This window comes from Xenopus tropicalis, chromosome 4, assembly GCF_000004195.4.
Source record: "Xenopus tropicalis strain Nigerian chromosome 4, UCB_Xtro_10.0, whole genome shotgun sequence".
NCBI classification, from domain to species: domain Eukaryota; kingdom Metazoa; phylum Chordata; class Amphibia; order Anura; family Pipidae; genus Xenopus; species Xenopus tropicalis.
Window position 1 is genome coordinate 67430865 of NC_030680.2, and position 26531 is coordinate 67457395.

Sequence of the window (26531 nt, forward strand, 5' to 3'; positions counted from 1 at the left end):
TACTAGATAAGCTCTGTAGAATACCATTGTATTTTACAGGTTATCGGTTTTCTATGTAACTTGTCTGATTTCTATAGTAGTGTTTCTGAAGGAAACACACCACCTTTACCAGTGCAGGGCAACAGTACATTATATTTTAATTACTTTAAAATACTTAATTTTGTTGGGAGCCTTTTGTAAAATCCATATGATAGTAAGATTCTTTTGAACACAACCTAATACAGAATGACTACGGAACTGTGACTTAAAGTCAAAATGTATTTAACCATTTGACCCATTGGACTACCACTGCCCTGACCTATCATAGTCTTGTGTTATCACCACTCCCCCCCAACACACAAATGTTTATGCTATTTGTAATAATGCATAGGGTCCACTCTTCTCCACAAAGAAAGAAATAACCGTATTCTTTTGGGGCAAACCTCTGAATTATTGCTGTGAAACCGAAATGGTTCATATGCCTCTGGCTAAATTGAATCCAAACCCTTAAAATCATGTGACTTTTTGTCACATAAACACAGAAGTTGAAAACTTTTCGGCCAGATCCTAAAATAGTGGATCCATCGCATCCCCATAATCAACTATTTTTTTTGTCTGCAAACCCACGCACACAGATTTTGTAAGAATATCCATATTTTCTGCTATATCCATGTCATTTGTTACATTTTAAAGAATGTATATATAGCTATTACAACAGAATACGCCCTGTTTAGTGTGCACTGTTTTCAGATAGCAAGTTTGCATAAATCAACAGTCTGGTGCAATAGTTGCCTTTGCTACTCCTGAGTGCAACTGCAAGAGCAGTCCTAGGTAAAGGCACAGAGGACATATGCCCTGGGCACCCATCCTAAATGGGGTCCAACAAGACAAAAAAAATAACACATTGTTTTTATGCCAGGGGTGTGTAGTGCTGCACAATCTCTTGGTATGTTCCTACATGTGCCTGTGCTGTACACATTCTCATGGCATAGCTGCACTGGGCAGTGTTCCTACATACTCTTGTGGTGCACACTCTCACGGCATGGCAGTCCTGGGTAATGTTCCTGCATGCCACACATCTAGCTGTTCTGGGTCCCTGGGAGTGCACTTTGCATAATGGCAATGCTTTGCCTTCCTGTCTGTATGCAATTAATTTACATGTGGTCATTAGGCAGTTTTTGTCCTAGTTGCCACTGTACATTGCCATCCCCAGAATGATCCCCAGCACAGATCTTCACTGATAAAGGGCTGTGTTGGCCTTGTGTTTGTACAGAAGCCCAAAACATAATGTTTAGAATTTCTAGCCTAATCCTTGTTGACCTTAAGGTCACACTGTGCATTTTCTCCACTGGCATAAATACATCAGTAGAGCAAATGTGATCTGCTGCCTTCTGCTGTCTTTACCAATGCACAGCATCTACCTCTCAGTGCACACACACAGGCAGTGGCATAACTACTATGCAGCAGATCGCTCTATCTGTTTCCAGTGCTTAATGATAATGTCTAAAAAGTTGTTTTTAGGCCTTACAATAGTCCTGCCAGGTTTTCTTTCTAACTGTACAGTAAAGCTGGGCATGCTCACTCCTCTGTAATCTCAAAGTGTTTGGCTTCCTCTTCTCTGTGTGTTCTTTTACAGAGGTTTTAGTTCTTCCTGTATGCTTTACGTGCCATTCATCTGTGCTCTCCCTGAACACTCATGAGTACAAATCCGTCTGTGCCAATGTTCTTTTTTTCATTTTGCCCATTTACATTCCTACATGCCCTGTGATTTGTGTCCACTTTAGTCACACACATGGTGGGTCTAATTTGATTGTTTGATTTCTACGCAGTCTTGTTGTGAGAGAACAGCACCAATGGGAACAATAGTTCCTCTTCATTTTCTGACAGATTTTCTGCTTTGGGCCCTCAGGTTACATGCTTTATAGGCCTGTATGCCATATGCTCAGTTTTCTCTGAGTGCCTGTTTGTCATGTGGGCCCATTCTGTACACTCTCATAGGTGTACTCCCCTCTCACTTCCTGCTTGCCTCACATAGCTGCTTACCTACCCAGGGTACTCTTCTGCACACTACTACTTACTGTAGCGCCTTAGGGTTTTACTGCTTACGGCCTGCCCTGTTCTGCACTCTGTATCTCCACCTCAGATCCTGTCTGTGTTTTCATTCTGTCCATCCTCAATGCCTATATCGATCCTGTGTTCTCACTCTGTTCTTAAGGTCCCCATACACGGTCCGATAGTAGCTGCCGATATCAGTCCCTTGGACCGATTCGGCAGTTTATCGGCCTGTGTAAAGGCAGAAACGAGGGGCCTGCCCGACCGATATCTGGCCTAAAATTGGGCAGATATCAATCGACCAGGTTAGAAAATTCAGTCAGATCGGGGACCGCATCGGCTCGTTGATGCGGTCCCCAAACTGACTGCCCCATTGCTGCCAATATAATTCAGTCATTTGGCCCCAGGGCCTACACGCTCCCCGATTGGGTGAATATCTGCTTGCTTGGCGATCTCGCCAAGGGAGCGAATCTCAACGTGTATGCACCTCATGCTCAGAGCTCAGTCTGCACACCAAACAATGCCTGACCAGCTTCTAAGCTCTGTACTATAATTTTCTGGCGTCATAAGAGCTCAATCTAAGAGACTGACTGTTCCCCACTGTTTCTGCCTACTCGTCTACCTTGTCTGCTCCTTGTACAACCTTATTGCCTGTTTGCTGTATTTTCCTACTCTGCACTCTCTTAAGGACCTGCCTCTCTTCCCCCTCAGTTCCTGCCTGTATTATTGCTCTGAGCACTCTCACTGCCTGGCTGCCCCTGCGGACTGTCCCTTTCTCAGTGCCTAGCTGCCCCTGTACAGGACTCAGTCTGACTTGGTTACAATCATTGTTTGGCTGCAGCATTAACCACATTCCTCACTGCCCTAGCACGCTTGTCTCCTTCCGCACATTCCTTGCCCGTGCAGCGAGAAAAAAAAAAACGCAAAAAAAAAAAAGCACAGAAAAGAGTCCCTCCCTCCTTGCTTTCTTCTTCCCTCCCCGTTCCCATCTGGTCTGTCTCTCCGCCTGTTCTCTCGTCAGACCCACCTACCCCCTCTGCTTGGCGGGTCCTCTTTATGTCTCCTCAGTCCTGTTTCAGGAACCCTCATGCATTTTGTTTCATAAAACAAGAAAGAAAAGAGACAGAGAGGGGGACGAGAGACCGGGAAATTCCTCCGCGCAGCATGCCATTGACTCAAGCACATCAACTTAGTTAAGGCTCAACTGACATAAGGGATTTTTTTTTTTATTTCCCGGGCTCATTTCCCTGACTTCCCCTTCTGCTGGAAGCACAAGAAGAAGAAGAAGCCGTGTGCTAGGTATGTAAAGCTTCCAAACGTTTTCCTTCCACAATAACTTGCACTAAATTCTAATCCTGTTCCAGCTGCTGGTAAACTATTACTATCATAATAAATGCTGGAAATTGTAGTTCAGCAATAGCTTGATTGGGGCAGGTTGCCTGTACTAGTGTGTAAGCTGAATTAAGTCTTTGAAGGATTAGATTGTTTTCCTCAATAGTGTGTTTATGTGTGTTTGCATCCTATTTGTGTTTACCTTTTTGTAATTGTTTGTTCCAGTGGAGGAAGAGGAGGCAGGACATGGAGAAGTACGATGAGGACATTGCACTGCAGGCTAGCAAGTTCCTGGAGGATCTGTCTCTGTATGATGGGCACAGGCTGTATGGGCAGGTTGGCGACATGCTGCTCTCCAATGATCACATTCTGGTGGCAGATCACAGAGGAAGAAGGCTAAATGGCAGCCTGACACAGTATCTGCCTCACTCCTCCTCAGACAAAGTTTACCCACCGGGTTCTTCCCAGTTGAGATCTATGAACGGCACCAGAGGAGATGGATACATGGATGAGGGCATTTACAAGTCTGATGTGGCCTTGCCATGCTACAGTGGCATCTCCGAGAAGAACAAGAGATACTCTGCAGAGCTGTATAGACACAGCTGTGGAAACTCATTTGAGGGTGTTCCCATCAGTGCCAAACAGGGTGGCATTACTGCATTATACTCAGGGGGCAAGATGAGTAACTCATGCATGTCAGGACAAGACTTGAAGCTCAGTGCAACCAGCCCAAGGTCTAGTATGGCATCCACAGCCTCCTCCTCTCAGGAGCACAGCAAGTATTCCAGTCCCAGATCCAGCATCAGTTCCAATGCCCTTTCACTAGACAAATTCTCCAGTCCCAGGTGCAGCTTGGTTGTGCCAGGGCAGCAGGAGAAATACACAAGTCCCAGATCTAGTTTGGGGCAATATGAGGGTGGGGTGTTAAGTCCAAGGTCTAGCTATGCTAGCACCACTAGTGATACTAGCAAACACTCAAGTCCCAGAGCAAGTTTGACTAGTTATGACTGTGGAAGTAAGCCCAGCAGCAACCGCACTAGCGGTATCAGTATGGGCTACGATCAAAGGCACATCAGTCCTAGGTCCAGCACGGCAAGTCAGTATTCATGCACCACTAGTCCGAGGTCTAGCTACTCGGACTCACGGTATATGCCATCTGGCAACCCTGATTTAGATGGTGTAGGAGGTCATGGGAGTCTGGTAAGCCCCAGGTCTAGTTTGTGCCTACAGGAAGGTAGATCTGCCACCTTGGGCAGCTGCAACCCTTCTGTGGTTAGCCCTAGGTCCAGTATTTCAAGCCATAGCTCTCGCAGCTCCAGAAGCTCCAGGGGATCTATGGGGGCATATGCTGATCTTACAGTACCCTCCCCCAGGTCCTCAATGCTAGGAACAAGTCTACAAGAGGAGACCCTTGTACAGGATGTTGGTGAGGCATGTCACTACAAAGTTCTAACTCAGTCACCTCCAAGACAGGAGCAACAGCAACATCAAACCATCACCTCTAGTCATGATCCCAATTCTGGAGCTGTTGCATCTTACAACTTCAGCTCTGCCAAAGGATCTGCTACAGTGCATCGGTTCAAACTACCTTATCAAGTTACCCCATCCAGGGAGAGTGGACCTAGCCAGGCTGAGAGAAGGCTGGAAGCTCTGACCTTGGAACTAGAGAAAGAGCTCGAATTGCACATGAAAAAAGAATATTTTGGTGAGTAAAAAAAATTTTTAAGTATTGATTTCCCTTGTTTGACTTTGAATTGAATGAATATCTATATCCTCAGAAAATTAGTGCTTACGTTGATCTTTGTACTTTACTTGTACTATTTACATTAGTTTTAGGCGTAGTGGTATTTTGGCATATATTATCATACATGTTAATGTGGTAAATTAAATTTGTGACTGTAAACATAATTTTTTTGCCGCTCTTCAGAAAGAAATTGTAATTTATTATTATTTTTCCCCCAAATGTTTCTTTCTGATTAGTACCTCAAGTTGCGGAGCGTTGACCAGTGACCTGGAATGTGGCCTGAATGTTAGGAATCCTACTGTATGCTAAACAAAATTAGTGTAATTAATCTTTCCCAGCAGTAGGAGGCAAACCATCTAATAATTTTCTTTCACTGTTGGTTCATTTCCTGTAGAATGTTCCATTAACAAGTGACGACTTTCCCTGGAATGTGCTTGACCATAGCGATAAGAGTATATGCTACCGACTTGATAAGGCCCCTGCATGTTTTACTAAATTACAAGCGTAAACGTTTAGCTCAGTGTTTGCTGATGTTAGAACTCTGTTGGGTAGACCTTGCATACACAGTGTTCACTGCCATGAGGCTTGAAATGCCAAGTAAAGTACAGCAGGCCCTTTAGCAACAAAAAGGTTAAATATAAGTCGATAAGTAATGAAGCCACATTGCATATTGTAGCCTTGATTAGGACAATGCTTTCATTCATTTGTTAACCCTTTGACTTGCAGAAGTGCTCAGGGTAAAGTTTTATGATAGTAAAACTCACTGAAAGGAATTATTTCAGTGTGGTTCAGGTTGTGTTTAATATACATGTCAGGTAAATGATGAAGGTTGCGTGCTTAATATTGTTTATAATTTATCGCATCAAGGGCTCTGCGATCCTTGTAACATGTTGAGATGAGAATTCATGGTACCTTACCTAATGGTCACATTTTAAATATAAGTCATGGATAAAACAAAACAAAAGAAATCAATGGTTCCAAATATTATAATATAATACCAAGTTGTAGAAAAATAGTAAAAATGGGGAAAGTGTATTGTAAGCTCTATTGAAGAGGGCCCTCTTTATCTTTTATGTTGCCCAATATTGTATGTTATGTTCATGTGCAGTGGATAAACCCATCTATTGCACAGCACTGTGGAATATATTGATGCTTTATAGATATGTTTAATTGGTGGTGGAACGCAACTGAGGGTGAGTGAGCTTGTAATCAACGTCATTAAATTTTGTCACAAGAAGCACAAGTTGTACTCTGCAATCTTAAGCAGTAAAGCAAAGCACCTTACTGACAACTGTACATTACAGGAGGCAGAATTGACTTTTGTGCATTGGCTAACTCTAGTAGCTCAGTAGCACCAATGTCAGGTATATCTTGACTAAATGTGCCAATGAGTGAACATGACAAGATTATGTTTCAGTATGCATTGTATTTGAAAATTGGATCTTTCCTTTTATTTGTTATGTAGTTTTAGCTCAAAGTAGCCCTGGTTTGGATGGGTGTAATAGGACTAAATTTTTAAATTAAATTCCAACATTAACATCTTGTGACCGGCCTGTACCGGCCTAGAAAGTAATATGGCAAGGTAAAACACTGGCATGATTGTTTTTTATTTAATGTTTTCCGAATGTGATTTTGTACAGGTATAGGACCCATTATCCAGAATGCTTTGGACCAAGGGTATTCCGGATAAAGGGTCTTTCCATAATTTGGATCTCCATACGTTAAGTCTACTAAAAAGTCAATCAAACATTAATTAAACCCAATAGGATTGTTTTGCATCCATTAAGGATTATTTATATCTTAGTTAGGATCAAGTACAAGTTACTGTTTTATTACTATAGAGAAAAAGGAAATCAGTTTTTAAATTCTGAATTATTTGATTAAAATGGGGTCTATGGGAGACAGGCTTTTCGTAATTCGAAGCTTTCTGGATAATGGGTTTTCCGGATAAAGGATACCATACCTGTATTTATGCTTCATGGATATGCTGGTAGAAATGTATATGATTATCTTTATACTATAGACCTTGTTACAGGGCCAGCAGTTGTTTCCTTGTAGAAGACATGTTTTATCAAGGGATCAGAAGGGGAGGAGTTTGCATGCTAATTGCTATAAAGTTAAAAAGTGGGCTGAAGTAGGAAGTGGTGTTGAGATAGTGTTGAAAGTTTACATAACTCTTATACTTATCTGAACAGGACGTTCCATATATGTCTGTGTGATTGCAATATATATTTTTAAATGAAGAAAAAAAATTATTTGAACTAGATGGGACAACATTCTCAACAGAAAGCTTTTCTGTAGAATAGTTTCTGTGTAAGTGCATGTCTTCAAAGACCAACCTTCTGACTAAGCAACTTGAAAAATTTGTTGCAACCTAAATATTTTTTTTACTAGCACAAGGATCAAATTGAGAAAAAAAATAACAGCCACAAATACAAACAGCTTTTTATTTACTTTGGATGCGGTTTCATTTGTGTGGCTTGTTCAATAGCAAGATCTTTTTCTGAGAATGCTTGTCGGACAGAGTACTTAATGAAGTGCCACATAGATGGAATACTTTAGCTAAAGCCAAATCTAATCCTGAGATTTCAGGAGGTTGTTTTCTTTCTGGTGCTCGGACCTGGTAGATTTTTTTTTCCCAAAGCTTCTCATTCCTTTCACTCATTGAACGGTTTGAGGTCATAAGATGAGATGCCATCAACAATGGGGGAAATCCAACACGCACACAGCACAAAGGACACGTTCAGTCGGGTTTGAAGCAAACACAATGACTGTGGATTTTCTTTTACGTCTTAAAACCTCGGCTAGTGCATTCCTCCTTGCAGTGGCCAGTGTATTAACCTTTTCCTAGCCTTCTAGTAAGAAAAAAAAAGTTGGATTCTAGCATGTTGTTTCTGTGCCCAGACAAGTGAAATGTAATCATGTATTTACTAATACATGTCAGAGAACAGGAACTTGGGGCTCACCATTTGGATCTGTCATTGGAGGCAACATACAGTTTTGAATTCTTAACCTGTAAGGATAATGTTTGACTCACAAGAATGCTGTCTAATGTTGCCTTGTGTCTCTTAGCAGTGTCAGAAATAGCACCTGTCATCACTGTGCAATATTACTCAAGAACACATTATGGACAAAATCCACCCTGTGTATGCAGTGGCAGGCAGATGCCACTCACATTACTGCTAAGAGACATGGGACGTTATTGGGTGATATTTGCGTGACATGAGCATAAAGAGCACTTTAAAGTTGGGATGTTGCATGCTTCCATGGAGATAAGCTTGCAGAAATCTGACATCCACGTTCTTGATAGTGACTGTATCCTGGAGGTTTTGGGGCTGTAACCCCCCAAAAATAGTTTTTTTTTAACTTCAAAAACCATCCTTGTAATATCAGATACAGGTACTGTATTAAACATTTATGGTTTGTAAAAATAACTAGTTTTTAGTTTTACTTTTGAAGTAAAGCAAGGGTATCTTTAATACTGAGATGATGTTTCCAAAAGTTATTATATTAAAAAGCTAAGAAAATTCCCAACCCCCCCCAACAGAATCTTATGTCTGTTGGGTGATGCTTTCTTGCAGTCTTGCTGTCTTTATGCAAATAGAAGCCAGAGGTTTGGGTCCAGCTGCACAATAAATTGGTTAATATGGGTTTAAAGTGTATCGACTCAAATTTGTGGCATTGGTGAAATTATTGTGCAAGTTATTCATTCTATGAATTTGAGCTTCCATATCAGGGATGTTTGTGTTGCCGTAAAGAGAAGCATTGGTAAAATATGTCCGTATAAAGCACAAGAGCCATATATATATATTATAAATTATATGCTTTAGTGATGTCATCGTTGTAATTGGTGCTTAGTGATGTCATTTCTGTGTACGTGGATATTAAGTCACCTTGGAGTTCCAAGACCTGTATAAAGCCTTATATATTATATGGTCATGGAACACCTCTGTGACTTATAATATCTTTATAATTTACAGGGGGTGCATTATTCTCTATATAATATACCTTGGTGTTCCATGACATGCCATACCTATACATGGTTTTAGGAGTCCTTGGTACATTCTAACATCCTTACACTCTATTTTATAGTAGTGAGTATGTAGTTTCCTATGTTCCTATATTTGGCCCTGGGGCCAAATGATCGAATTATAATGGCGGGTATAGGAAAAGTTGGTCCGGGGACCGCATCAACGAGCCGATTTTCTAACCTGCCCGACGAGATCTGCCCATTTTCAGACCAGATATCGGTCGGGCAGGCCCGTCGGGAGTGACCATACACGGGCCGATTAGCTGCCGAATCGGTCCAAGGGACAGATATCGGCAACTACTATCGGCCCGTCTATGGGGACCTTTAGTCTTTGAACAAACAAGATATGTGTTGGATTTTGTGCCTCATATACTAAATCTGTAACTAAGGTGAGGTGTTTTTAACAAGAGGGATGAAACAGCGTAGGTTTTCACACAGTTTCCCTATTGTGTTTAGTAAATACTAGGAAAAAGTAAAAGAATTACCTTTAATAAACCTGATCACACAAAGTTTTGCTGGGAAACACTAATTTTACACATGCTATGGTATTATTAGGCTCTTATCAATAATATATAATTCTAAGTTCCTACACTATCCTTGTGGGCTTTGGCAAAGAATCTGTATTTCTGTATAGATGTAATATGTGTGTTTAGAGTTAATGTTCCATGAAAAAAATAATAAAGAGGCAGAAAAATATATAGTTCCCACAAAAAACTGAAACCCATAGTGGGTTACATATCTTGCATCCCCTAAGTTCCCAACTTATAGGTCACAAAGGTTCAAAGACTACCTGAACTTCCCCTTGGACACCATAGCAAATGTCCCATCTTAGCTCCATGTGTTGGTATTTTCCTAGCAATAAAGATTTGCTGCCCAGCTTTGTCTCAGTAGGAGGCATATTACTGGGTAATGAATCTCTGCAACACCAGGGGCTGTCTCAGATGTTACCTGCACCAGTGGTGCCAAGTATTTTAACTGGCTATTTTGCAGTGTTTAAACACCATGAGAAAATCACCTGTCTGCCCCAGCCTGAATATTTTTTTGCATAATCTGTCTGTTAAATATAGAGTAAAGATAACCTTACAGTTAGAGAAGGCCAAGGACAAAATGGCATCTGTTGATATATAAACTGGGTAGGGTGTTTGTTGCATGGAGGCCCCCAGCAGAGGAGAAAATATTTAGTCGCAAGCCACAATGCATTTATGTTAGAGGCATTTAGTTCCCACATACAGGAATGACGGACTGAATTCACCTTTGGCCTTATAATTGTTGATATTTTCTTTGCTGAAACACCTGTGGCATTAACACAGTAACAAAAGAATTCCTAGAATTTGTATTAAGATGACAGGGTGGCCAGGTTCCCAACTAAATAGCGCTCATGTTGTACTTCTCAGCAAAAAGAATTTATAGTACAGACATGAAAACAATGCCAGTGGCTCAGTTACTATGTGAAAAATATTAAAATATTCTACTCCTATACTATAGAACACTAAGAAAGTTTCTCTATTGTAATAATGTATTAAAGGACATATAAACCTTACTTTTTCCTACCAGGTATATAAGCTGGGCACATCTCCACCACCCATTTGTATTGCATATATCCCCTCCATTTGCCAGCAGCATCCCATTTTCCTAAAACAAACTGTAGCTTTCACATTACATTACATTAGAGGGGATTATAGGCAGATAGGGATGTTTGTTTTTATGGGAAAAAAAGATCAGCGCACCAGAGGTCACCCCTTTAGATTAGAGCAGTGATCCCCAACCAGTGGCTCGGGAGCAACACGTTGCCCCCAAAGCAGGTAGTTATTTTTGAATTCCTGACTTGGTGGCAAGTTTTGGTTGAAAACAAGATTTACTACCAAATAAAGCCTCCTGTAAGTGTGCATAGAGGCTACCTAAAAGCCGATCTTAACCCTTATTTTTATGATGTTTGTGTTGCTCTCTAAGTCTTTTTACATTTGATTGTGGCTCACAAGTAAGAAAGGTTGGGGATTCCTGCATTAGAGGAATGGAACTTCATAGTGATGTTGTGATGGCAGATTCTGTTAATGCCTTTAGAGGGGCCTGGATGAATTCTTGAACAAGCAGAGTATCCAAGACTATTGTGATACTAAAATCTACAGTTAGTATTTGTGTTGGTATATATAGTTTATGTATGTGAGTGTATAGATAGGTCAGTATATATTTGCTGGGTTGAACTTGATAGACTCTGGTCTTTTTTCAACCCTATGTAAACAGGTGGCCATTTTCTTTTTGACACATCTGCATTGACATTTACATGTGCACTGTAAAGTTCATGCAATCAAGAATTCAGGCTTACACAAGCAGAACTTGCGATAATAAAAAAAAGTCTGCTTGGATTGTGCCCTGTAACAGTTAAACTGAGCTCAGGACATGAGGTTAGGAGAAAATATTTTCTCCGGCAGAGTTTCTGTGGAAACCAGCATTGCCATCTCTTCATTGGATGCTAGACTGGAGGGTGTATTTGAAAAGAACTGTGCATGCTGAGTAGCCATGAGCCAAAGTCGGTTCCTAAGGGAGGGGGCTAAGTGGGTTAGAAGAGGAAAAGGAATCCTAAGTGATTAAGGGGATGCTGCAACCTTACTATTAACCTTTGAGCAACAGGAGTGGCAGGTATTTATTTAAATCTTTCTTTATTGAACTTTTGCTTAAAGGAAGACAGATGAAGTGGGGAAAAAGCAAAGATGGAAACATTGTATTGACAATATAAAGCATAGATATTAACAATAGTATACATTCTCATATTATCATTACAGCGCACTATTTCCTAGGGATGGGTGGGAGTTGTTAGAAAGGGTTAGGGTGAGGGGTAAAGGAAGAAGTGGGGTCCTGGCACCCCCTTTTTTTAGCATATGAGGAATTCCCAGTCTTATTTTTGGATTCCCTATAAGTTTTTGAACAGCAGCGTTTCTAGCCCTAATGCCGCCTGAGGAGGCTTTCCCAATGCTTGGCCCCCTGCACTAACCATTACTGCGCTGGAGGGAGTCTAGGGGGGTCCCGTCGTTAGAAGAGCTGTATTACTGTTTTAAAAAAAAAAATGGAAATTTGGCTTTTACAGTTACCAGGAATGGCTTTTTGCCTCCCCTCTTAACTTCCTTGCGGGATGCTGTGGCCTTGTGGCAGCAGTGTCCCTGGTGGTGAATAAAAGTGAGTTGGAGCTGCTGCCCCTCTCACTATCAGATGCAAATGTCCCATACATGCACCGAGAAGCTAACACAGAATTACTACATTTTTTGTCTAGAAAAGCAGTTTCTTTAAAGGGTATGCCTTGCGATGTTTTGGCAGGACATTCCTAATATCACCTTAGAATCTACTGTCCTGAATGAAAGCCTGAGGCTACATGCTAATGGTTTTTACTCCTGTTACTAACACAATCCTTTTTCATTTGTCAAGCATTGCAACTCTTGCTAGAAAAGGGAATAACTCACCCCTTAGAGTTTGATGACATGTATAACTTCTCAGTGATCTATAAGACACTGGAACTATGAATAGTTAAGAACATATCTTATAACTTAATTTACATTGGAAGTAAACTAGAAGTTACATGACCTGTGTAAAAGCCCCTAGTTTGAGGCTTTGTGTTTTTTTATGATCAAGAAACTTGGTGACTTTTTTTATTCTACTATTTACAACATGGGGTATATTATTTTGTAAAATAAAAGATAATGGAGCAAAAAGATACCCTTGCAAATTTCTTTTACTGATGCAAAATTTGGTGTTTTACTTTGTGACTACATGTAATGTATAGAAGGACTTTATTTGTAGGGATGAAAGGGGGATGATACATGATGATCGTGTATTGCAGTAGAAGTACAATTCTCTGGATGTTCCAGACATGAAATGTGGATATGCACGGTTTTGTGCCTCCAGAATCATAACATATATTTATGAAATGCATCACAGAAGCCAATGGTGACTTTTTGTCACTTTGTCATATTTAATCAGAGACATAATTTTTATGTATGCAGTTCATATGCTTCTATGGATGCTTGTGTGGCACTCTATTTAATAGGCAAACTGTTTCCCTGAGGGGGTTGGTGGTACACCCACTACTTCTTGCAATTGTATGCAGGGAAAATGTTTTGCGCTTTAGCACAGCCCCATTACATTCATTAATGAGTTGTAGCATTTTAACATATTACCATATGCTAAGCATGTTTCATACTGTATAAGTTTTTTACATTGTCATAAATGGGCATGCGGCCACGGGCAGGTGACTTATTATTATCATTATTATATTATCATTCTTAGTGGTAGGGTGTACATTTAGTTTTATGCTATGGCATTGTTACGCAATGATTCTTTCTGATAATATCCATTAAACACTGTTGATGAATATACTTATACAGATTATTTGTGGCTCTTGTGTATGTACCTTTGAAACATTTTTTTTGAAACTTGTCAGAAAGAACTGTATCTCCAAGGCAAATGTCACTAAGACTAGTTTAGATTCTCACTAAGTACTTTCCTCCGTTGTACCCTGAGGCAAAAGTACTGTGTATCCATGGAAGAATCGGGGAGAATTTTGTACATACTAAATGTTCACCAAGTGAGTATTTTTCCATTCCTGCCTCGTATGGCAATCAAATGTGGGAAATTGAACAACAACAGAAAACCCTAAAAATGGGCCTTCTGGAATGGGAAGATATAATGTATCAATGCAAAGTTGGCAGTAACTAATCAATCAGTGATTAGCTTTTTTTCAGCCAGGTAGGACAAAAAAAGCAAATGTTTAATTGGTTGCCATGGGTTACTGGTCAGGTACAGATATGCACAGTTTTGGCAGATGGTGGCTGGTAGTGGTTGATATGGCCAGCTGGTCAGAGGGAGTAGATGATGTTTGTGTGGATTGTGGGACCAGGTTGTGTAGGGGGGGTCCTCTAAGTAAAGATGGCCACACACATGGCGATTTTCAATCTTTCGTGCGACCATTGGTCGCACGAAAGATTGTTCCCACCCTCCAATAGGATTTCTACCTCCTTCTGCCAATTCAGCCCTGAAGGTAGATTTTGCTCAGGCGCCTTCAATGGCACCCGATCAAAATCTTTTAACCCGCCCGATCAGCGAGTCGTCCGATATCTGCAGCTATCTGCGAAATCGGTCACCTTGCCGAATTGCCATATACGCACCGAATATCCTACGAAACGAGGTGAGATCTTGTTTGCTTGCCTGGAGATGCTACTGTAATGCCTATGAGCCTGCTTGAAATGTAGCATGCTCCTTACAAGAGCAAGCTGTATCAAATACAATTAATACTTACTTTTACACAGTTTTTTTTCTGTGGGCTTACAGTATCTCCAGCATGAGGAATTATACTTATAGTTAAATAGATTGATGCAGGTGCATGTAGTGCTAATATCATAGCTGATTATTATTCTGTTTCTGGCACAACTAGCAAAATTGTGATTCTGTATATTATTATTATCACATATTTTATCACCAACAAATTCTGCAGCACTATATATATATATATATATATATATATATATATAATATGTGTGTGTGTGTTCTCCTTTCCACTAAAAAGTGCTAAATTTTGCATTTGACATTCTACACTTGATTTATCAATTGGTTTATGACCAAATTTCATTTTTTTGTGTTTGTGTTGCAGTCTTTTTATCATGGACTTCATACCCTTGATGTCAAATTGTGAAGTAAAGGCAAATTCCTGTGGGTTTAATATAGGCTTGAAATGGAAATGAAAGGGACACAAGTAGCTTGCCAAGAGGTCACATATAGGAAGTCCCTCTCTTAAAAGACAGGCAGTGAGCTAGACTGTATCTATGCTTAGGCTGTAATTAGCATTACTGTGCTTGAGTGTAAATAAAGTAGTGGTTTGCTCAGAAGTCACCATGGACAGCACATGAAGCCACATGCCCTGGCTCCATGGGTAGCGTCACAGTTCCTTTGTATGCTCAGTACGTCTATAATTCATAAGCCACAGTGCCTTATTTATACATCAGAAAGAAGTCATTATGTCTCACATCTGGAGTCACAAGACTGAAATTAGATTGATTTTACTTAGAATAAAATACAGTCAAGCATAGAACTACTGTATGTTAAGCTTGTATCAAGACATTACAAGATTTAAAGGCATGGCATCACCAAAAACAAGCATAGCTTTTCATTTAGCTTTACATAATATAGCTTACTGGTATAGTCTGTTTATAAATGAATGAACTATTTAGTATTTAGTTGTACTCTTCTCTTGAACCATGTTTTCAAAAGAGGAGGTGCTCTCCAAATGAAAACATTTTTTATATGATGAAATGAAAAGTAAATTTAAAACAACTTTCCAGTATAAAAAGGTTATAAAATAGTTTAAAAGTTATTTGTAATTATTATTAGTGCCTTGACAACTAAGATATAATGAATTGTTATTGGAGGCCTATTGGTTTAATTAACGGTTTAGACTCAGACTCGATGCATCAATCCTTAGAGACACACTGCTCAGTGTTCCAATACATTTATAAACACAGAGGAGAGCACCTTCATGCAGAATATCTGCTAAAAATACTTTTATTTCAAACCACTGCACACAACATATTTCGGGCTGTATAACGCCCTTGCTCACCAACCCCTTGGATGTTGCTCTCAGTGTCCCCAAACCAGTTAGTTATTTTTGAATTGCTGACTTGGTGACAAGTTTTGGTTGAATAAAAACAACATTTACTACCAAATAAAGCCTCCTGTAAGCTGATAGTGTGCATAGAGGCTACCTAATAGCCAATCTTAGCCCTTATTTGGCACCTCAATTAACTTTTATGATGCTTGTTTTGCTCCCCAAGTCTTTTTACATGTGACTGTGACTTATCTGGAATACCTTATCTGGCTTATCTGCTTATCTGGAATACCCTAGGTCACAAGCATTCTGGATGACAGGTCCTGTACTTGTAGTATTTATAAAGCACTGACATATTCTCCAATGGTGTACAATAAATGGGTTTATATACTGAACATACAGAATTGCATGCAAAGCAACCAATAAATGATACAAGAGGTGAAGAGGGCCCTGCTTAAAGTAGCAAATGAGCAAAAAGTTGCTATTAACAGCAGTATTATTTTATTAATTTCTGTTCTCTAGTTCTGAATGTTATTTGAAATTGTACTGTTGACAGAAGTAGCTCTATTACATGCCTGCATCTATGGTTTTGCCTTCGGAAACAATGTAGCAGGAGTCACTTTTCCAAATGTTAATCATCTTGCTCCTGCTACCTTGTTTAAGGAATCAGAACCATATGGGGGCCACAAAAGGGGGGGGGGGGCACGAGTTGGGACAGCACTGATCTAAAAAATCCTCAAACAAGAAGAGCGCAATGTGCAATGCAGTGTCTCAGTTGAAACAATTAACACTGTTAGTTGGTTTATGCAAAAGGGATCTATGGCTCTTTGTTAGTATGTTTAAAGATAATACATTTCATTCATATTATGGGGTTTTTTTTTGTTTCCTACAGGAAACTGATGTCAGAGGCATAAGGAAGGGTGGGGATAGTGTTAGTGTTTGAAAGCAGAAGAACAGTGCATCATTAGATCCAGCTGCAGAAAAATCAGCCTACCTGTCTGAACCCAGTATGGTTACCATTTCACCCCTTTAAAATAGGATAATTTTTGAATACACATGCTGTTTATTGGATGCGTGGATAAAGGATTTGTGCGCAGTCATGCATCAATAAATATTTTTTTTTAAAGGGGTGAGATGGTAACCGTACTAGGGTGCTTGACGGTTGACCTGTTGCAGAATTCCTTGCCACAGTTTTGTCATTGATGGGTTGGGGGCTGAAAAAGAGCTAATAAACATTGATAAAACTGTTGGAATAAATGGAATAATTCATGATGCTCTGTGGCTAACTTCAGTTGGGTGACTTTTATATTGATCATTCCAGATCAATAGTTGTTACTGTGAGACTGATTAATATTAGCGGATCGGGAGGGTGATGTCTACAGGCAAGCTCCTTGTGGCTGGTCATGACTTGTCACATTAAATCACTCAAGTGCATCCAAGTCTCAGCAGGACAGATCCCTATTTATGCAGTTGTATTTGTTTGCTTTCAGCCTGTTTGTGGGAAGGGAAATCTTAGGGGCAGATATATCAAATTGCAAGTTTACCTAAAAACTCACACATGTTCTATTCTTTCCTATGGAATTTTTAGAATGGTGTGTTCTAACTTTTACCCATTGATAAATATGCTTCTAAAAATCCCATAGGAATGAATAGAATATAGGAAAGTTCTTGTTTAATAAGCTGTAATCTCAAATCTTGATAAATATGTCTCTTTGGCTTTTTATGATTGTTTTATAACTTACTCTAAATTTGTAGTTACACTTGCTGCTCTTACCCTAATGCTCTTTATTAATGATATTTTCTCTGTCTTTCTCCTTTTCATTTTATAACATTGCATTGAGTTCTGATTGTATGCATTCCTCCCTATAAATGGCTGATGTTTCATTGTAATAGAGTGACTGTAGCAGATTTTTATGGTTTGTTTTTAGTCATATCAGTCCCCTGTGATGTTCAGGAAACAAGCAGATCTTAAGCTGTCTTCTTTTAAAGAGCTCTGCCTCTTAAATAAAAAGCTGCAATAGAGGAAGTTGTGAACTTAAGACAGCGCTCAGCATTAGGCCCAAACATCACTCTGGAAAGACTGTGGAAGAACAGAAAGTAACTGTTTGCTTTTTTAATTCTCTTGTGTTTTTGTTCCTGACAAGGAACAATGGCATTCCAATGTGCACAGCTAGGCATGATTACTAATAGAACATTATATACTGGCGGCTTCAGAAAAAAAATTAACCTCTTACAGTGCAGAATTGAATGGTTTTCAGAATGATACAGACGACATGCTAAAAGTCATACTTATTTTGAGATGATTTGTTAACGTGTGTTTTTGGGAGGAAATTTAAAGAAAAATTCTAAAAATTTTTGTAGACTGTCTTATTTAATGTGAAGTGTGACTGTAACCAAATCCATATTATTAAAAAACAAACAAAGATTTTGTAACCTGTCTTTAAACTCTGGAAACTGCAGCAAGGGACTCATACACAACACTACCTATGTCAGCCAGGGAGGAGCAGAATACCTGCTGTTAAAGGAACAGTAATACCAAAAAATGAAAGTGTTCTAAAGTAATTGAAATATAATGTACGTTGCCCTGCAATGGTAAAACTGGGTTTGCTTCAGGAACACTACTTTAGTTTATATAAACAAAGCTGCTATGTAGCCATGGGGGCAGCCATTCAAGCTGGAAAAAAGGAGAAAAGGCACAGGTTACACAGCAGATAACAGATAAGACAACATTGTATTCTACAGGGTTTATCTGTTAGCTGCTATATAACCTGTGCCTTTTCTTATTTTAAATGGCTGCCCCGATGGCTACACAGCAGGGTTTATATAAACTCTAGTAATGTTTCTGAAGCAAACACACAACTTTTACCAGTGCAGGGCACCAGTACATTATAGTTTAATTTCTTTAAAATATATACATTTTTTGGTGTTACTGTTCCTTTAAGGTATATAGCTCTATTTTGGGTCTATATTGTGTCTTTGAAGAGATAGGCCTGGTCCACACTGTGTATTCTTTTGTGTTGCATGAACCTCTCCGTACCTCCCTAGAAGTTCAACAGAGGGAAGGTTTAATTGGGGAGGGGATAATGGAGAGGTCTGCTACAATTTTCTTTTGTGGAATTTTTTGAGTTTATAGTGAGAGTGCCAGCATGCTGTAAAGACATCCTGCACAGGCTACCCCAATCACTCCTTTAGACTCCCAAAATACACCCCCTCTTCCCCATACTTTCATCTGATACATAGACTTACACAATGTGGTTAGTGCCCATGTTTGGCTGCATCACATAACTGGCGGAGCTTCCTGTGAAAGCCTTCCTGGTCATTGTTTTACATTCACATGCCCCGGGTCAGTGCTTATAGCCTTGGATGTGATGGGGTCAAACAAGGTAGCCTCTACACCGCTGTGCATTTCAGAGCAGTAGGAGCACATTTTTGGAGTTTGACGGAGCATTTGAGGAGTGTGGATTGTGCTCTGCACATATGTATAACAGGAGTTACTTCCCCTTTAAATTAGAAGTTACTTCAGGGTAACCTTTGTAATAGAAATAGGATAACTGTACTCTCCCCTCTCTCTATTAGAAAAACATTAATGGAAAATGAAAAATCAAGTTATACTGTAGTTGTCTCGCTGATAGTTACTTGGATGCAGAAGCACAACAGTAGTTGCATTATAATTCATTATATTCTTGCCCAAGGCACGTATGATGAGGAGAGATGCCTCTTCCAGCACAGTTGTCATTTTATTGTAACATTTGTCTATCTCACATGTAACAACTTTGCTGACCTGCTGCCCATTGTCTGTGCTATAATGAGCAAGTCAGATTCTGTACTCATTCAGCCAAGTGCCCCAGGAAAAGATGTTAGTGCAAACTGAATGCTATAGTAATTCAGATGGAATAGAGAAATGATCTCTCCTGCAACATTTACTTGCAGAGCACATTTATTTACACTGTTTGGTCCCAGTTTGAAGATATCTGTAATAATATATATGTGTATATAGGTGTTTATAATGTAAAATCATAATTTGCAACAACTTATTTTCATACAAACTATATAAAAAATGAAAGTTGATGTTACTGGATTATAGCTTTCTAAGAAGTGTTTTCTGACGGGGGCTTTACAGAATACGCTGCAGCTGTACTGGACTCCAACTCTCCAAGTAGTACAGTAAAACAATTACAGAGTCACAGGCATTTGTACTACAACAGGGGATATGTATAAAAATACAGAGGAATATATAAATGTTAAGAATTACATGTCTTGCTTGAAATAATGTATATGCATGTGTTTCGATTCTGTTTTGTTAAGGGGCAGCATATCCTCTTGTCCAACATTAGTACAATGAATAGGGCTTGTGCTGAACATACTTTTACTTTTTGTCTAATTTATTAAACAAAAAAACTGTATGGTTTTTGCAATTTCTTTGTCTAAACAAGGCAAACAGAGAAATTAAAGCAGCTCCGTGTTCAGTAATTAGGTTACCGGTGCACAGATAACCCCCTTCTGGTAAACACACATAATAAACTCCTGCTAACAAAACAGTCACAAGAAAGAGACAGGGGAGGAGGTTGTATACTGGCTTATTATCTACCATGCAAGTACCAAACATCAAGTAGCCTCAGAAGGCTTTAGGGCTCTCGCGAGTCTTTTTTGGTGATTTCCTGAAATCGCCCCGCCGCGTCTGCCTGTTCGCCGGTGGGATGGCAGGGGTAGGCAACTCGGGGAGATTAGTCGCCCGCGAACAGGGAGTTTTGCCGCGGGCGACTAATCTCCCCGTGTGCCAGAGCCCTAAAGGAACAGTAACATCAAAAAATTAAAGTGTTTTAAAGTAATTAAAATATAATGTGCTGTTGCTCTGCAAAAAACTGGTGTTTTTGCTACAGAAAAGTTACTATATGAATAAGCTGCTATGTTGCCATGGGGGCAGCCATTCAAGCTGGAAAAAAGGAGAAAAGGCACAGGTTACATAGCAGATAACTAGTAGATAAGCCCCATATAATGGGGGTTTATCTGTTATCTGCTAAGTAACCTGTGCCTTTTCTCCTTTGAATGGCTGCCCCCATGGCTACACAGCAGCTTACTTTTATAAACTATAGTAGTCTTTCTGAGGCAAACACACCAGTTGTAGCAATGCAGGGCAACAGTACATTATATTGTAATTACTTTTATACACTTTCATTTTTTGGTGTTACTGTTCCTTTAAACTCTGTTGGACAAGTGTGCTCCTGCCCCTTTAAGTCATATATGTTTAACCCTAGCACTCCAGCAATTAAAAAACAAAATGTGTCACAAGCTGCTATTTGGCAGCCTTGTTCAATTACTTAAAAAAATCAACCCAAAGCGGCACTATGTATTACCTGAACCTTTGCTATAATGCTGATGGAAAGTTCTACAAAGATCTTACCTTGCTATGGTGTCTGCTCTAGATAAAGTAGCACTTATTTAGCCTTGGTTATTACTAGCAGGATAAAATTACCAGCCAAGGCTATTTCTTTATATGAATTTTAAACTACAAACTGCTAAAATGACTTTCTGTACTAGGCAGGAGAAAGACATGCAAAGTGAGCCAAGTGTGTATATATATATATATATATATATACCAAAAAAATGCACTTGAACAAAGACAGCACTACTAGGATTTAAAAAATTGTGAGCAAAATGTAAAAATAGAAAGGTTTAATACTCAACATTTTGGTCTCACACAGAAACCTTCATCTGGAGTGAAAAGTTGAGTGTTTTTCTTTTTCACTCCAGATGAAGGTTTCTGTGTGAGACCGAAATGTCAAGTAATAAACCTTTCTACTACAGTCATATACAGTACATCCTTCGTAGACGGCACCCACCATTCCAACATCAAATGCTGGGTGCTCCCCATAGAATATTTATATGCAAAACACTACTCGCTACTAATACTTCTCGATCTCTCTGCTGCTTTTGACACTTTTGACACTAATTGGCCTTCCCCTCCAAAGACTGTCCCCTCTCCAGTCCATAATGAATACTGCTGCCAGGCTCATACACCTCTCCAACCGCTCCTTCTCTGCCGTGCCACTCTGCCAATCCCTGCACAGGCTTCCCCTACCATCCAGGATAAAATTCAAACTAATGACTCTCACATTTAAAGCAGTTCATAACTCTGCCCCACCCTACATCTCTGAACTCATCTCTAGGTACCATCCAAGCCGCTTGTTATGCTCCTCTACTGACCTGCTCCTCAACTCCTCTCTCATTCCCTCCTCACACGCTCGCATTCAAGACTTTGCAAGGGCTGCCCCTCTTCTCTGGAATTCGCTCCCACAAACTATCACACTTTCTCCTAATCTCTCTGCCTTCAAGAGATCTCTAAAAACACATTTATTTAGAGAAGCTTACCCTAATCTAGTTTAGCAATACACTGTGCCACACCTCTCACAACTTTGGTCATGCCCATTCCCACACCTTGTGTCTCAACCCTTTCTCCTTGTAGATTGTAAGCTCTTTTGGGCAGGGCCCTCTTCACCTCTTGTATCGGTTATTGATTGCTTTATATGTTACTCTGTATGTCCAATGTATAAAACCCACTAATTGTACAGCTCTACGGAATATGTTGGCGCTTTATAAATAAATGTTAATAATAATAATAATAATAATAATAATAATGCAAAGTTGAGAGCACTCACAGCTAGAGTAAATGTGTTGTTGCACACTCATAGCTACATGTTTCGATCCACCAGGGATCGTCGTCAGGATGGTAACAGGAAGTGCTCCTAGTGTTTAAATATTGAGAACAACCAAACATTCAATGTGACCAATATAAAATGGTAATTAATGTGTTCCAGCATATCCCTTCTCCATGTAAGGGCAATATAGAATCAAATTTACACAACAAATTCTTATTAAATCTCAGTAATAATTAGTTTACTGCATTTGTAGTATTTTTGCCAGTTCAGGTTTCTTGCCCTTGGCTTGCAGATTCTGCATGTACCAACTGGAAGCCCCCATTAAAGTGTATGTTATATGTGTCCAGGGCCGCCATCAGGGGGGCACAGGGGGTACAGTTGTCCCGGGCCTGGGCGTTTAAAGGGGGCCCGGCCGGACTCTGTTACCGTTATCGCTGGTGTCCGCTGTTATGTCCCGAACTCCCCGCTGCATGTGCGCTTTTATAAGGTTGCACCCTGTGCGTACTGACATCACACGCACGGGCGTAAACCTATAAAAGCGCACATGCAGCGGGGAGTTCGGGACATAACAGCGGACACCAGCGATAACAGTAACACAGCTCGGCCGGGCCCCCTTTAAACGCCTGGGCCCGGGACAACTGACAGAGTTGATGCAGGGGGGTGGGGGGGGCCTGGGACAAGGTGGGGGATGCTTGGGGGGGGCCTGGGGCAAGGTGGGGGATGCTTGGGGGGGGCCTGGGGCAAGGTGGGGGATGCTTGGGGGGGGGCTGGGGCAAGGTGGGGGATGCTTGGGGGCAGGCCATTGTATGGGGACACTGGGGGAGGACCACCAATGTTTTAGGGGGCCCTGGGCTGGCTAGCAATGTTTTAGTGGGTCCCTGCCCTGGCACCAATGCAAAACGTAACCCTTGGCCACAAATGTTTTAGGGGGGCCCTGGCTACCAATGTTTTAGGGGGCCCTTGCTACCAATGCCTGTGTGTCCCTTGTATTGATGGGAGGGGTCATTGGGGGCGTGGGAGGGTGGGGCCCAGAAAATTTTGTTGTGAGGGGCCCCGCAATTTCTGATGGCGGCCCTGTATGTGTCGGTCGCCTTTTCAAGCCTCCATACACACACTGAATATCGTAGGAAACAAGGTTTTGTACGATAATATCGGTGCGTGTATGGCCGTCTTAAGAATTTGCAGGCATGGGACTCGAATAAGTAAATTAATTAGGCCTTATCACAAAGTCTAGCCTACTGTGCAAAATATGGCAACAATATTATTTTTAAGTAGATTAAGTGATACAAAACTATGTGTTTCATGTATATTAGCAGAGTAATAATCACTTTTGGCATGGCTGGTATATTTAAAGTTCTTGTCTCAACTTTCCCACATTAAAACTTTGATGAGATGAGATAAGTCAGCATTTTACCAGTAATGATCCAAGGGAAAACAGATGGCCACATTAGTTACATGTACTGTAGAAGAAGGGCTTTATATAGCTCAGATATTAATGCCAAATATAAGCACAGTCCTGTAGTAACATATTATATCAAGAGAAAAAGTAAATCTGTGGCCTTTTACAGTGTACAGTTATCTTTCATTTCAGGTGGCAATCAGACTTGGGAGCATATTCTCAGTTAACTCACTAATATTTCATCAACCATTTTGGATAAATCCACTCTGATAGATGTTATTTGTACTACAGATTAAAACTCTTGGGAGTTAGTGATTATAATAATAATGTGCCACTCAAAATTATTTTTTGTTTGTTTGGTTTCAACAGATTATTCACTTTCTCATACTGATTTTACACTATAACTTAATATATTTGGTCTACTTACCAGTTTGCTCAGAAAACTATAATCCACTCTTTCTCTTGGCAAAGTTGAGTTGTACTGAGGCTAGAGTGCTGCTGCTCTCCAAAGAACATAACATAAACATGATCGCGTAAAAACCAACAAAAACATACATATTTTTTGTTTTTTTTAGGCACCTGCGTTTTTTTTATTCTCAAACTCTAGCTTATCTAAGAATCACAATGGTTTGTTCATTTTCAATGAGGCTGAAAATGTCAAATGTTTTAATAAACTGGAAAAATAAATAAAGTTGTATGAGACAATTTCCATTGACTTCTATAGAAACTCAACAGCTTTAAAGGGATACTGTCGTGATTTTTATGGTGTACTTTTTATTTCTAAATTACACTGTTTACATAGCAAATAATTCACTCCACACCATTTACAATTTTATTCTTGAAACAGCAAATGCATTTTTATTTTTAGCTGTAATATTGGTGTGTAGGCAGCCATCTCAGTGCATTGTGCCGGATTCTGAGCTTTCAGAAGGAGCCAGTGCTGCACATTAGAACTGCTTTCAGGCAACTTATTGTCACTCCTACTCCCATGTAACTGAAGGAGTCCCAAGCCAGGCTTGGGTTTCTTACTATTGAGTGCTATTCTCATATCTACTGGGAGCTGCTATCTTGCTCCCTTCCCATTGTTCTGCTGATCACTGCTGGGAGGGGGGTGATATCACTCCAACTTGCAGCTCAGCAGTAAAGTGTGACTGAAGTTTATCAGAGCACAGGTCACATGGCCATGGCACCCTGGGAATGAAGAATATGGCTAGCCCCATGTGATATTTTAAAATTAAATATAAATCCGATTTCAATGCAGGATTCTGTTGGAGAAGCTCTATTAACCGATGCGTGAAAACGTGTTTTCCCCTTTTTTCCTTTAACTTGCTGAGTTTTTTCATGCAACTTCTTTGTTTTTATTTCTAATGTAAATTGTGGCTATTCAAGGTTTAATACAATATTCTTGTGTATATTCGAATACACTTTTTTCAGCACTGTCTTGCAAATTGACTAAATAAACCACAAACTCAAGTTTTGATAAATCTGTCTCTTAGCGGTTATTGATCAACGTTCGTATTTTCCTTAATTTATAAAGGGAAAAAATGTGGAAAAACTCATGCAAAACTTTTGGCATCTGAAAGAAGTCTCCTAGGTAATATTTTAACTATATAGTCAATTTAAGCTTTTCAGATTTCCGTTAAAAAAAAAAAAAAAAGACGCAAAAAATACACATTTAAGGAAGTTTTTTTTTATTTCGAAGTTATTTCAAATTATGTAAAATACAAAAATTACACAAATACGAATTTTGATAAATCTATCTCTTTAAAGTGTGAAATTGGAGTGCTTGAGTTTTTCGGGGGTTAGCTCTAATTCACAATTTGATAAATCTGCCCCTTAGTGTTTGCTTTTAGTCAACTACTTTCTCCGCATAATACAGTTTGTACTGTGTTCAATTAATTGTGCTTTTATGCCTAAAATAAGGCAGACTTGGGGCAGGGCATCTCTCAAAGGGCATACATTCAGCACTCGGAGGAAGTCGTGATTTTAGGTTGCTATGCTTTTCAGGGATGTTTCCAGAAATTGCTGGTAATTGGGTTGTACTGTTGTATGCATTACCTGAGGAAGGAAATATTTTCTTGTCTTTGCTTGATCCAGTTCAAAATATTACAAAAACATGATTTTTCCCATAGGTGTAATATTACTTTATACTTCCCAAAAAATGACATTGCTGCTATTAATCCAGATCAACCTGTCGCACATCTTTACATTTTGGCAGAACAACAATGAGGGGAAATAAGGCCATTTCTAATTCCGCTTATCAGTGTTTAAAGCATACTTATTATGTAAATCTTTGTTTATTTAGAGCTCAAAATGCAGGAAATATGAAAATGATGGTGTAGAGATTGGATATGGATATTGAATAAAATATGCATTATTAACACTCATCACTGTTTGATTAAAGCCAAAGCAAATGCATATGGGAACTCAGTAAATAGGCAGTAGGAAAATGGGAAATGCAACAAGCTGATTGCTTTACCCCTACAATCTTTTTGTATGCATTCATGTTGATCAATAGAAGCTACTACATTCTTGCCCTATTGGACAGGTGAAGCTGAGGATAAGTGGACACCAGACAAGGTCACATGAATTTAGTATGTATTCTGGGACCCTCAATAGCTTTTACTGTAAACTTGAGCCAATTCAATTTATTAGTAGTATCCGTGATTTAGACTGCTTATGGTCACTAAAGGATTTTGGCAGAAAATGCTTGTTAATGCCCTCATACTTTGCTGCTTCATACTTACTGGTTT

General features: G+C 39.7%; 1 protein-coding gene across 1 annotated transcript in view; it reads left to right on the plus strand.

The window, feature by feature from the left end:
- The first annotated feature begins 2807 nt into the window (after window positions 1-2807).
- Window positions 2808-26531, plus strand: part of wtip (WT1 interacting protein) — a 75648-nt gene continuing 51924 nt past the window's right edge. Inside the window, exons 1-2 of the mRNA XM_002935787.5 lie at window positions 2808-3330; window positions 3589-5068. Coding sequence (XP_002935833.2) covers window positions 3610-5068 — 1459 coding nt within the window. The 5' untranslated portion in view covers window positions 2808-3330; window positions 3589-3609. The remainder of the gene's footprint in view (window positions 3331-3588; window positions 5069-26531) is intronic.